Raw genomic sequence first — 13,752 nt, 5'->3', positions numbered from 1 at the left:
ACTAACATTAGCTGGGTGGCCAAGCAAGTGTCTTACACATGAGAATACATCACCAAAAAAAAATTAAATAAACTTTTGCAGAAGTAGTTCTCTTGGTACACAGACTGCTCTGTGAAAACATTTCAAGTTTAATATCAGTTTAACATGCAAATTACCCACAGTTTATCACAACTTACTTAGCTAGGATCTGCCTCGTGTCGAGTTGAAAAATTCGCTGCAGGACCGTGAGTTGAAAGATACATTTACTATGACTCCCAAGATGCATTGCAGTAAAAAACCATCCAATCGCCTTGCTTAAGATCTGTTGACATGTCGCTAAAGGCGCGCTGTAGATAAATATTGCAATTTGTAAAAAAATAAAATAAAAGAATAAAATTTGCAATTTGTAATTACATAATTAAACACTGGGCCAGTTTATTTTCGTATTATCGCTGGTTATTATTTTAGAGTAAATAAAGGAATAACGGGTAGCACCAAGCTGTTGTTATCTTCATTTCCATAGCAACGGCGGTTGAGGATTATGGGTAGTGTGCAGTTACGGGATTAGTGACAGTGCGCCGTCTGCATTAATTGGTCTGATTGGTTGGAGCCGAGCGCATCCAAAACTAACAGGAGTGGTGGATGAATCTATAAATGTGTTTTACGTGTGAAATGAAAGTAATAAACCTAACAAAGGATTATGTACGTTAAATCTGCGCACTTTCAGCTCGTGAATCACTGGAAAACACTGTGTGATGGCCACAACATGAAGCGATTTTATTGTTGAATTATCAGTGATACTTTCATGTGTTTTTGTTGAGAAATGTTGATGTCATTAAAAGAAAGCATTAAATTAGGGGGGGGGGGGAACCCGTTCGCGGAGAGGGTCCCCGGTTCTCCAGTTAGATTGTGCTTCACGGCGTCATGTTTTGCTGTGACGGGGTTATTATTGGAGTAAATGGATAGCTGGAGCCTCTGCTCGAAGCGTCTCTGATCGCCGCGAGCGGGTTCATATTGGAATGAATTGACAACCCACAGCGTCGCATAAAAACGTGGAAGGGTACCTTTAGCGTCAGCATGAGAAGTTAAGGGACGTGACAAATCGTCAGTATTTTACGCGTCGGGAGTGAGAACGGGTTTGGCTAAGATGAATGATTCTAAAAGAAAACAACTAAACAGCAAAAAAGAGCAAAAACATTTCTAAAATTAAGCAATTTCCTATCAAAATTGCTTAATAAACATTTATTTTATTTTATTTTTTATTTTATTAGTATTTTCCTTAAATGTGTTAAATATATATTTTCTCATCTAAATGTCCACTGAGCTGTGAGCCAGCTGTGATCATAATTCATCATCATCATATATGGAAAAAATGAAGTTCCTGAAGTCTCTAAACAAGAAAAGAAAGACACAGATTCTGAGTTTGTCTCATTCAGAGAAGGCCTTCCTTTCTATGATGAACCATCACTTTAGTGTGATCTTTATTAGTTTCAGACCAAAATACATTTCAAAAGGTCTGTGTGTGTGTGTTTTAGTTTTTAACAATATATAGTATTTAAAGGAACACACTCCACTTTTTTTGGAAATAGGCTCATTCTCCATCTCCCTCAGAGTTAACAATGCAGCGTCTTCTTTCTAAATTAATAGGACTTTGGAGCGGGATCTTAAGGGATGGGGCGTGGCCAGGATTTTTGCTCGAGGCGCCATATCAGCTGGCCAAACAAATGCTTGCTGTGTGTGGACACACAGACACGCATACACGTTTACACACACAAACCATCATATAGAAGAGAGATTTCTGAATAGGGATTTTGTTTCTGTTTTTTGTTAAAGAGACATGAAAGACCTCAACTTAAGGTTAAGTGTATAAACTTGAAACATCTTTATGATGCAACCGAAAGAATCATGAATCTGAAAAGCTACATGATTTTTCTGGATTTTATTTTTGTCGACTTATGAAGTTATATATATTGTTTTGCATATTTTTGAAATTTCTTAAGGAGAAGATTGCTGATTGGTCCTAACCAATTACTGTATAAAAGATGAACGACACGACAGCACTTCCTCCCATTGTGCAAAAATGAAGCCAAAATATCCCGCTTGTGGGAGCTGCCATGTTCCACTTTTGGAGCCAGAGTCTGCTCAGTAGTAACTCGTGGTGGAGCGTCTCTGCCCACACACCCGCTGGACGTGACCGTGAACACGCCCCCTTACACTTTTTACATAGCCCAGCTGCTCTGTCTCTCATTCTGCAGGGTATGGGTAAAATTTATCATACAAAACATGCATTCTGTGCAATATAGATTAACGTTACTGCTGAAGATGTGAGGACATCTGATCTCTGAAAAAACAACTGTTAATGAAGCTGGAAAAACACACCCACATCTTGATCCTTAAAAAAGCATATTAATATATAGTAAAAGCCAATCAGAAGTAAGTAGAAGTAAAAGGCTTCAGCCTACTAATATTAGTCAATAAAATACATTCTCTGCGTCAAAAGTGATGAGATAATATTGAAAATAATACTTTGATCTCTTAAAATAAATTAAATCATAACTTATTACTAAAACTGATTATGTTGTTCTCCACCTTTTGCTTAACCAGACCAGAGTCTTGTACTGCAGGATTAATCTGAGTGTACCAGTCCTGGACCGTTTTTTTAACCAGGAGGATCCCAGGCTTGATTTTCGGCTAAGCAGGGAGTCTATGGCAGTGTTGCTAAATCTCCTGGATGCCACAATTGAGACCCTGATGTTTCTTTTCTGGTTGGCAAGAGGAGCATCCTACAGGTGGTCTCAAGAGTGTTCGGGATGCCTCATTCTACTGTTCACTACATTGTTGATAGACTCACAGAGGGGGTGGTGGCCATTCGCCACTAGATCATGTTGCTCCCAAAGACCCTCAAGGAGCTGGAGGTATTGTCCTGTGGGTTTGCATGGCTGGCACGCCATAGAGACTTTCTGAGAGCCGTTGGTGCAATCGACAGCTGCCACATCTGCATCAAGTCTCCAAGCAGCCCTGATGGTCAGTGCTACAGAAACAGGAAACTGATCCCATCAGTCATCTTCCAGGCAGTTTGTGACCATCGGGGCCGCTTCATCAACACGTATGTGGGCTGGCCTGGGTCGGCAATACAGTCTGTTCTTACCTGAACTCCTGCTTTGATTTTTCACTTAATATCTCCATAATCAGTAAATACCTGATTGTAGAGACATCTTTAATCAAACATGGTCTCGACAGGTTCCCTTTCATCACAGTCCATTTAATATCACTCTTGTTTACAGTAAGTTCCATAAAAACACATACAGTTAAATAACAGAAAAGCGCTTATTATGACATATTACAGATTATTTATACTGGCACAGTTGAATTTTGTATTTTTTTAAAAATTCAACATTGCTTTACAATTTACAATAACAATGAAAAATAAACCATACAGCACATTTTGTGTTTAAGTGTTTAAGTCACACAATGACTTAAAAATTACAAAAATACATTTTGTTTATAAAACAAAAAGAGATGTACTATTTCAATTATTTCAATTTAGAAATATTTCAGTTCAGTGTCATCAACCTTTTAGTAAAGTTTCTTTCTTCCTCTTCTTCTTCTTCTGGTTGTTCCCTTCCAGGGTCGGCACAGTGGATCATCCTATCATCCTTTTCTGTCTTGCTTTCTTCCTCCTGTCTAACAGCTCCATCTTCAACATCCTTTGGCCAGTTTATTCACCATCACTCTTCTGCATAAGTACAAACCATCTTAGCCTTGCTTTTTTAACTTTGTCTCCAAACCACTCAATCTGAGCTGTCCTCTAAATGTACTCATTTCTAGTCCTATCCCGTATGGTCACTAACGGAGACATTCTTAGCATCTTCAATACTGCCAACACTTGGCCTCCTGTCTGTTTGTCTGTGCCACCATCTCCACATCAGCAGACCTTCACTAGCATCTTGTAAACGTTCCTTTTCACTCTTGCTGCTATTCTTCTGTCACAATTCCAGGCTGTTGTCTCAGAGATCAGCTGACCTCTATAAACCACCGCTCCCCCACTGATGGAGCGCTGATCGTGTGTCGACACAGCGGACAGGTGCCAAACTGCTCACAGACTCTGAAGTTGCAGTCTTTACATAAACATCGGTGGCCACAAGGCAGTGTGATTCTGGCCTCTTTCGCCATGCACACCACACAGACGTTATCTGTTGTAAAAAGAGAGAGATCCCAATTACATATGTGACATCAGGAAATGAGACCATACTATCACAGCTGATTTCACTTTTATCTTCTCTGGTCAGAAATGTGCAACTGAAAACAGCCAAAAATGTTTGAAATGACTCTTTACCTTCTGGCATTTTTGTGTCAAGACAGGAGATGCAGTCCTCACGTCTGAAGTCTGAAACATCAGGAACTGAACGAAAGTGACTGTCAGGATCAGGTGAGGCGAGCGGTTCAGGTGCAGGACAGGATCTTCTACGGTAAAGCAGCTTTTTGTTTTTCTTGGAGTCTTCAGCAAAGAGAAAAGAGTATTTGAATAGTCATTCAGTCTATGAATCAGACAACATTTATAACTCTCAGAGCATGTGAATTGCTCTGCATTCACAGAACAGGAAAAACATTCTGTAGGTCAAATATAACCGTGGTTCTAGTGAACTTACCCAGCAGCAAAATGGAGCGCGTCTGCCCGTAGATGTCTATCATGGCCCACAGCGGCTGTTTAGTGTCCACTCCTGGTAGTCGCTCGTACTCCTCGTTGTTGACACCTATGTATATGCTGCCATGAGAAGAAACCCAAAACTCCAGCTCTGAACCTGCTTGGCAGACAGATTCATCCAATGGAACAGCCCAGTGTCCGGACTTGTCAGTGAGGTTGGGGATGGACATGCTGGGCAGAGGCAGAGATCTGGTTGAGGGTGGCACAGTGGTAAAGCCCACACGCAGAGCCCCGTCCCAGATGGATGAATCCTTCTCTATTCTCAGACAAATCTTCTCCTGGATCTTCACTGGACGGTTGCTGAACACCAGCCCATTCTTGAAGGTGTTCTCAGTCTTCTCTGCGAGTCGACCTCCATGACTCAAGCGGACCTTTTCTCCCACAGCCTGACTGTCGAAGGACAGAGGACTGACACAGCGTGAGCTGCATCTGTGTGACACCTCTGACTTGCCAACTACACAGAATTAAATAAAACTTATTAGTGCTGATATAAAAATATTTCTTTGCATGTGATCAGATGCTTAAATATCATGCATACATTTAATGGTTTAATGGAAAATTAGTAGTCTGACTTACTATTAATAAAAGATAACTGAAAATAATGTGACAAGGTTTTCTGTCATGAGCTTATTTTACACCTTTAAGATGTTTCTGAAAAAGATTTTAGTGCAATAATAAAAGCTAATAAACGTGTAAACAAGTCGTAATAAAATTTGCAAACTCCTGTGCTTTCACTTTTGAGAATGATGTGACACTTTGGACTTCATCCTGATCATTAAATAAAGTGAACTAAGTTGCATTCAATGTCCACTAGGTGGCCTGTGATTATTCATTGTTTATGTCTCACACAGTTATTGTGTTTGCACTTTATCTTTGGCAATAAGCATTTCCTCTAAAATATAAACTTTATCTTTAAAGATTTTTGCATTTAATTCACAGCTTATAATTAAGATTTTTTTTTTGCAGTCGTTTGCTAATCCTTACAGTACTTTGCCATTTTTCATATATTCTTTATTGTTTTCATTCAGTTTTCATGGATTTATTTCAATAGATAACAGCAGATTTTACATTCTTCAAAATTGCAAGTGAAAAACATCTGTTTCTCATATTTATGCACTATAATTTCCAAAGTCAATTATGTTGCTTGTTTTCATATAATATAAATAACTGTTTAGTCTAGTAACAATATAGAAACAGCTGACATTTGTTGATTTGGGTATAATAGTTATTGATTTACCAAACTGATATATAAAGCAGCTCTGTAACTTACATTTAAAAATCCTCATAGAGCGTGACCATGGCATTTTGAAGTTGTAAATAATACTTGTCAGCTGAGTCCTGATGGATGATAGTGTGTGTGCTCCTTTATAGTTTCCACATGTGGGTTGAAAACACAAACACTCCCAGCATAACCAGGAAAGGAAAAGAGGAGGGGCTGGGGAAGTTACTGTACTTTCCGATGATGTCAATAACCTCCATTCACAGTTCAATGTCTGAGCTGAGTGAGGACATCAGGACACTCACAGTAACAGTCTTATTGAGCTTTAATCTTCTGTGCACAGATTCTATACTATAGTATAGAATCTGTGCACAGAAGCCTAACAATAGTACATATATGTACTATTGTTAGGCTTTGTTTATACATGTGAAATATCAGCCCAAAATGCTTTTTTTTTTTTTTTTTTTTTTACACTTGTCAGGAATTAAATCCAAACCAACCTGCATGCTTCAAAATAGCCAGACAGTCTTCCAGGGACATAATAAAGACTTTCTGTTTGAATAACAAAACAAAGAAAAAACAAAAGAACTGGATGATGATGGTGCTAATTAAAAATATTGCTGTTTTTTGGTTTGCTTTGGAGTATCTTTGTCAGTCTTCTACTTTGGTTTTAGTTTTTATTTTGATGGATATTTTACGGCTATAAAACCGAAACACATTGAACTGTAGAAGAGTGATGCACTTTTCATGCACAATCTAGATAGATATTAGAACATTAACAGTAGTGTAATAGTTAATGACGCTGAAGGTTTAGGAGATGGCTTCTTTGTTGTTTTGCTGTCAGTTTAATCTTTGTTAACCTGACCTTTTCTGGGAGTGACTTTTATCGGTTGTAAATCTCTGCATCTATCTGCATTTTTGAGAACTTTGTTACACTCGTTCATGCATTAGGAAATCCTTTACACATTAACAAAGGAAAAACAGCGCAGCTTTTTTTTATACTATAAAGTGACTCAGATAAAGCTTTTAAGTTAACCTGTACACAAGTCATAATGAAAGTACCAAACTCTTTTGCTTTTACTTTTGCAGACCAGGTTAAAGTTTGGCCTTAGTCAGATGAGTTACCGACAGAAACAGTTCACTAGATGAGCTTTGATTTAAAATTCAGGGTTAGTTTTCTTTCTTTTGTCATTGCTGCAGTGGGTGGGATGAAAAAAATTTTTATGTTTAGATTTCTGCTGATGTAAGTTCAATGTGCTGCAGTAAACATCAGCTGAGTGAAAACAGGACAACCATGGCAAAAAGCATAAACATAATCATAAACTTAAGGAGAAGAAGTGAATTTGGAAAGAGTTTATGACCGTAAGGCAGGATTGTCCAACTCCAGGCCTCGAGGGCCGGTGTCCTGCAGGTCTTAGACGTGTCCTTGATCCACAACACAGCTGATTTAAATGGCTAAATGACCTCCTCAACAGTTAATGAACTCATCATTTGATTTAGGTGTGTGGACATAAGGTGATATCTAAAACCTGCAGGACAACGGCCCCCGAGGCCTGGAAGGTTGGACACTCTGGCTGTAAGGCTTTTGTCATATATAATCCAAAATGAGAAGAACAACACAAGAAACAAAAAACCTTTAGGATCTGAAAAATGTCCAATAAATGAATCACACCTCTTTATAAATACAAATAGTTACTCACAGAACAAGACTAAGTTTAAAACCTGCTGATTTGTTGTTGCATGTTGTTTGTTCACTGAACTCTAAGTTAAAGAATACGTTTTTTAATACAAATATGGGGTAACATTGCATACTAAAGAAAAGGTGCTACACCTATCAGGAAGATCAAACCACGAGAGCCGAATACAAAAGTTAGCCTTGATCTTCATTAATTTTCATGTCACAGCCAATCAGTCTTCCAGCTCTTTAATAAACTATTTGAAATAACGAACAAACAAACAATAGGAAAGCTCCGTGGGGCTGAGGATGGAAATTTGGGCCTTCAAAATCAAACTACAAACTATTTTTGTTTTATTTTGACCACCAGTGTTATTAATTTGTCACAGTCTGACAATAGAGAATAAGGTTTTTAATTTCACTGAGATTTTACTGTCATGGTTCTGGGTCCTTTTAGGCCAGCATTTTGTGTTTTCTTGTATTCCTGTGGTAGTTTGTATTATTAGATTATGTTCTGGTTCATTAGTGGTCTTTAGTTTTCCATTGTGAGTTATATTCCCTGTTTAGTATTTTCCCCTTGTGTCTGTGATGTCTCTCTCTGTGTCTGCGTTGTCTTGTGTCTTGTTTCCTCCTCGTGTTTCATTCTGTTTTCACCTGCCTGCCATGTTTATCCATGTTTCCCCAGTCAGTCACGTCTCTGTGTCTGTCTGCACCTCTGTGCGTGTGTTCCCATTGCTTCCTGTTTTATTTTGGTAGTTTCCTATCTGTGTGCGCCATGTTTTGCTTTGCTTCTGCTATTGTGAAGGTACCTTGTCTGATCTGTTATATTTAGCTTTATTTTCTTCTGTCCACCGTCACGGTCTCCCTCAGTCCACACTGTGTGTTCTGTCTGCTAAAACTGCTAGTTTATTTTGTATCTTCAGTTAAGTTAGTTTTTCCTTGTTCAGCAATAAAGCTGTTTTTTGAGTTTATGTTTCACATCCTGGAGTCTGCATTAATGCACCCAAATGCATTTGGGTCCTCCCTTCCTGCCTGCTGCATGCAGTTTATGACATTTACAACTGCAAACAATACAACAATGTAAATAAATAATAATAAAACTAAATGGACTGAATTGGACGTTTGAAGAAGCATCAAACATCTTTTTTTTGGTAACTGTTAGGTTTTGTATTGTTGATTGTCATTTATGCTTAGAAATATTCAACCATATATGCTTAGAGGTGTATAATCAATTGTGTAGTGATAGGATGTGTGATCTTTAGCAGGCTGCAAAGGCTTGGTGTGCATTCCTGGAATTTTTTGGTAGGATAAACGTGGCTATATCTGTTTTAGTCTAAGTGCTTTTTTACATATAGATGAACTGTTGGATTTTCCAGACCAGCAGGTTTAGGGAAGTTGTTTATGGGGCCACACTCTGCCCCCCCCCCCCCCCCCCCCCCCACCCCACACACACACACACACACACACACACAGACACACACGCAGGCAAGGTACTCTTTGTTTGTATGAAGACGTCATATGTTAATGAACCTATGCATATTCATTTAACCTCAATAAAAGACCAGTGTTACGGGGGAGCGGACGAGAGCAACTGGGGTCAAGCGAAGGAACGGCGTTTGTCCGGTTCTCTCCCATGCACGAGAAACATGAAGAACTTTGCCTACTTCGTGTCTTGCTTGCTGTGTAATTATATTGTCTTCAACGTTCCAGCGAATAGGTTCAAGCTACAAACCTATCAGTAACCCAAACCTGAATTGATGATTTGTACCAGTACAGTTTACTTTAGTTACACATTAACAATAGAAACTGCTTAGGGTTGTTTTTTTTTTAATATAAATGATAAAGTCTTTCAGATAAAGCTTTCAATATAACTATAGATGTAGATAAAGTTTTAAACAAATCATATTGAAACTCTTCTTTTACTTTTGAGGACTATGTGAAGGTTCAACCACATTCTACCATTAATATTTAACTGCTGCACACTTGCATCTGCTGCAGGTTTTCTATCAGAGGAGTTTCAGTCTTCTGCAAGCATCTGTTTTCTTTTCTTTAGCATGATCCATTTAATAATAGTGTTATTTGCAGTAAGTTTCATAATATTAAGAGCAACAAATTACACTTTACTAATGTTGCCATAGTTTAACCATCAAAGAATTTGACAATTGTTCAACATAGTAATTTCACAGAAAGTTGCTTTAAACGGAGCACATTTTGCACTCAATGTTTTAAGTCATACACTTTTAATGTTAATCAGACAAAAAAAAAGGTTGAGTATATTTTAATCATATAGAAACACAGTTCAGTAAATTTACATCAACTTCTGATCTCAAAGACTGCAGATTTACATGTTTAACAAACAGAAAACAACTCATATACAAAGTTTTACATCAGGTTCTGTTCACTGTGTTTGTGTGTTAGTCACTCCGCAGTTTTTATTTGGTGATAATTCCTGGCTGATGTCTTGGAGGTTAGATGGTCCCTGAAATAGTTATATGTTAGTGACCAATAAAAATTGAACCAATGTGAAGCAACGCAAACCCCGGGGTGTAGAGCTTCTGAGTACACACAGCAGTCCTGAACCCCTCCTCCTGCTGTTGGGTACCCTTTCATCCTTTGTTCTTTCTTGGTGAGTCTTAAGTTTTTATTTTATTCTTTCAACTGTACAAATGTCATATTACCCCAATCATTATATGTTTATCAATATTTTCCCCCAATCAGTTTTTAATCATACATGTTTCTTTTGTTTAATCTTAAACTTGGTTACACAACTTTCTGGCACCATAACTTTTCGAGTGCCAGTCCTGGCATCCATCATTTATAATTGGGTCACTTTGTCAGTTTAATGGCCAAAGTGAGTTCGAAGGTTTGCAAAAAGGCAGATAACAGTTAATCATTTTGGCAATTTTGTCGGGTTCGCTTGTCAGAAGTACACGACTATCCATGATAAGAAAGGGTACTTTTCACCTATGGTGGCTGAGGCAAGAAAACAGAATCCTAGGTGCATCCTAGGCAGGGCCAGGTTTGTTTACCATATAGGCTGTGGAAGGGCTGGATACAGAATGAAGACGAGCAGAGAGTCCCAGGTGCACATTTAGCAGTGCCAAGTTGAAATAACTCTATGTTTGGACTTGTCACCATTGGCCATAACACAATCAATCCTAATTATTACATTTTCAAACAGCATTGATCAACATGTGTTCATACAAGAAGTGGCACAAACTTCATTAATATAACTATAGATAATATTTGACCTAAATATGTGGGTCTTGTGATTTGAACATGTATGTTAGAGGATTATCATAATGATTACATTATATAAAACACTCCAGTGTAGGTATATATAGTATATTTGCGAGTATATGTCCAGTGTATACAGGTATATATGTCAAATATCATAAAAAATCCACAACAAAACTCTCTAGATCAATGTCCACTAGGTGGCTTGTGATGACTCATTGTTTAGGTGTGACTCTCACACAATATGTGTGCACTTTATCTTATAGGAAGCTGAGCATTTCCTCTAAAACATAAACTTTATCGTGGCGGTCATTCGCTAATCCTTAAAGTACTTTCTCTGTTTTATTTATTTTATTTTATTTATCATCAGTGATGTTTTACTTAATAACAACAGATCACTCTGAAATTCTTAAGAAAATTGAACCTTTGAGAGAAAATACAGCTGTCTCATAATGATATGCTATAAATTCCTTAAAAATAATCAATATTCTTGTCTACATGTACAAAATCTAAATTACTGTTTATTCTTGTAAAAAGACTGAAAAAGCTGTTATGTGTTGATTTTAGCATAATAAATGATTTACCAGACTGATAGATAAAGCAGTATTTTAACTTATATATCAAGTTCTCTGTTAAGATTTACCAGAGCTCTTCTCCTTAGTTTGCGTTGCCATCTTAAAGACGTAACTAATACTTGTTGAATGAGTTCCACTTTTGAGTGTGACATGGGAACTGCTGGGTGCTTGAAGACATGGAGTGCATATGGTTTGAAAACACAAACACTTCCAGAATCGCAGGAAAAATGAAAGGGCAGGGACGGAGGAACGAACCCAATGTAGGAGATTTCCCAGAATTATTTTGAGAGTTTGGTTGTGACCAGTTTCCTTATTTACTGTGTAACCCCTGTTTCTTTGAGAGCAGACAAACAATTTTGATAATTAAAGTAGATTAATGCACGTAATCCTTTTTTTTTTTTTTTTGTGGGGGGGGGGTTATTAACTGGCATTTTAATCTTATAGTGCCACGTGGCCTTATTGAAAGAATTTAGTTTTATCTGTTGTAGATCTAAAGTGTTCTGCATGTTTACATCTCTGGGAACATCATGTAACGTTGGAAACCATCAGGACAATCACGGTTAATTTTTTTTCATCTGAGAATAAAACTTTCTTCCACTTTTCAGTGTTCTGTGGCATTCAAGGAAACAAGGCCTTTGAAGCCCTTTTTTTTTTGAAGCCCTTGAGTATGCCGCTTGATGGTTATGGGGCTGCAGTTCGCACCAGTAAAAGCCTTAATTTGGATCGTCCAATGTCTTAAAGGACAGCCAATTGGTTCGTGCTGGTGAAATTATTTTGCTGGTTTAACTTTTTTGTTCCATAACAAATGGAGATTAAAGTGATAGAGCCCCTCTGTCCACTATTGAAAAGTCACTGATTTATAGCTGACTGGGAGATGATATCTAAAAATCATGCATGTATGGTTGACTGGGAGACAATCCTGTATTAGTCAACATTAAATGTTGTCCTTTGAGATTTAAACATAAGACTGGGAATAATATTAAACTAAAGATTTAAACCTTTAGTTCCAATTTGTTCTTTTCATTTAACAACACCACCCAGAGTCAAAATTATCATCAACAGACACAGTCATCCTGGGGAAAAATGATTGAGGGAGACCATCAGAGTTAAGCTGGGTTTGCTGGCTGCAGAGGTTTCATCAAACATGTCCTGTTTTAAGTGTTCTGTTACTCACTGAAGCACCCATCTTGTCAGAAAGATCAGAGAGATTGAAGCTCATTGCAAGGATCAAGCAGGACTCAGAATCTTCACCAGCAGCTCCCTCAGAGGGAAATCTTCAGACCTCCACCGTAGAAGATGGACAAACCCAGCACTTTATGAACAGTGTGATAGTGACCTTTGCTTTGTGTATGTTAGACAAACTTACAAGTTTAGACCTGAAGCATTCAGCATCTTTATATCTCTGGCAGATTTCTCTTGCACTTGTTTATACATTACAAGTTACTTTAGTTACACATTAACAATAGAAAAAAAGGCATAGGGTTGTTTTTTTAATATAAATGATAAAGTCTTTCAGATAAATATTTCAATATAACTATAAATGTAGATAAAGTTGTAAACAAGTCATATTGAATCATTATATGTTTATCAATATTTTCCCCCAATCAGTTTTTAATCATACATGTTTCTTTTGTTTAATCTTAAACTTGGTTACACAACTTTCTGGCACCATAACTTTTCGAGTGCCAGTCCTGGCATCCATCATTTATAATTGGGTCACTTTGTCAGTTTAATGGCCAAAGTGAGTTCGAAGGTTTGCAAAAAGGCAGATAACAGTTAATCATTTTGGCAATTTTGTCGGGTTCGCTTGTCAGAAGTACACGACTATCCATGATAAGAAAGGGTACTTTTCACCTATGGTGGCTGAGGCAAGAAAACAGAATCCTAGGTGCATCCTAGGCAGGGCCAGGTTTGTTTACCATATAGGCTGTGGAAGGGCTGGATACAGAATGAAGACGAGCAGAGAGTCCCAGGTGCACATTTAGCAGTGCCAAGTTGAAATAACTCTATGTTTGGACTTGTCACCATTGGCCATAACACAATCAATCCTAATTATTACATTTTCAAACAGCATTGATCAACATGTGTTCATACAAGAAGTGGCACAAACTTCATTAATATAACTATAGATAATATTTGACCTAAATATGTGGGTCTTGTGATTTGAACATGTATGTTAGAGGATTATCATAATGATTACATTATATAAAACACTCCAGTGTAGGTATATATAGTATATTTGCGAGTATATGTCCAGTGTATACAGGTATATATGTCAAATATCATAAAAAATCCACAACAAAACTCTCTAGATCAATGTCCACTAGGTGGCTTGTGATGACTCATTGTTTAGGTGTGACTC

The 13,752-nt window shown here is 37.7% G+C and overlaps 1 protein-coding gene across 1 annotated transcript; it reads right to left on the bottom strand.

The window, feature by feature from the left end:
• Positions 1-3,258: 3,258 nt before the first annotated feature.
• On the bottom strand, positions 3,259-6,009 carry LOC146696752 (E3 ubiquitin-protein ligase NEURL3-like). The gene is made up of 4 exons (XM_085475012.1): positions 5,955-6,009; positions 4,629-5,138; positions 4,316-4,477; positions 3,259-4,172 (listed from the first exon to the last, which is right to left on the bottom strand). Exons 1-4 carry the CDS (start codon positions 5,986-5,988, stop codon positions 3,994-3,996), a joined length of 885 nt encoding a protein of 294 aa, XP_085331138.1. The 5' UTR covers positions 5,989-6,009; the 3' UTR covers positions 3,259-3,993.
• Positions 6,010-13,752: the final 7,743 nt, after the last annotated feature.

Source organism: Copadichromis virginalis, linkage group LG12 (genome assembly GCF_057382275.1).
Source record: "Copadichromis virginalis isolate Kocher_CV1m ecotype Utaka linkage group LG12, C_Virginalis_male_GT1.1, whole genome shotgun sequence".
Taxonomy (NCBI): Eukaryota; Metazoa; Chordata; class Actinopteri; order Cichliformes; family Cichlidae; genus Copadichromis; species Copadichromis virginalis.
Note: the sequence above shows the minus strand (reverse complement) of the source record. Positions and strands in the feature narration are given on the sequence as shown.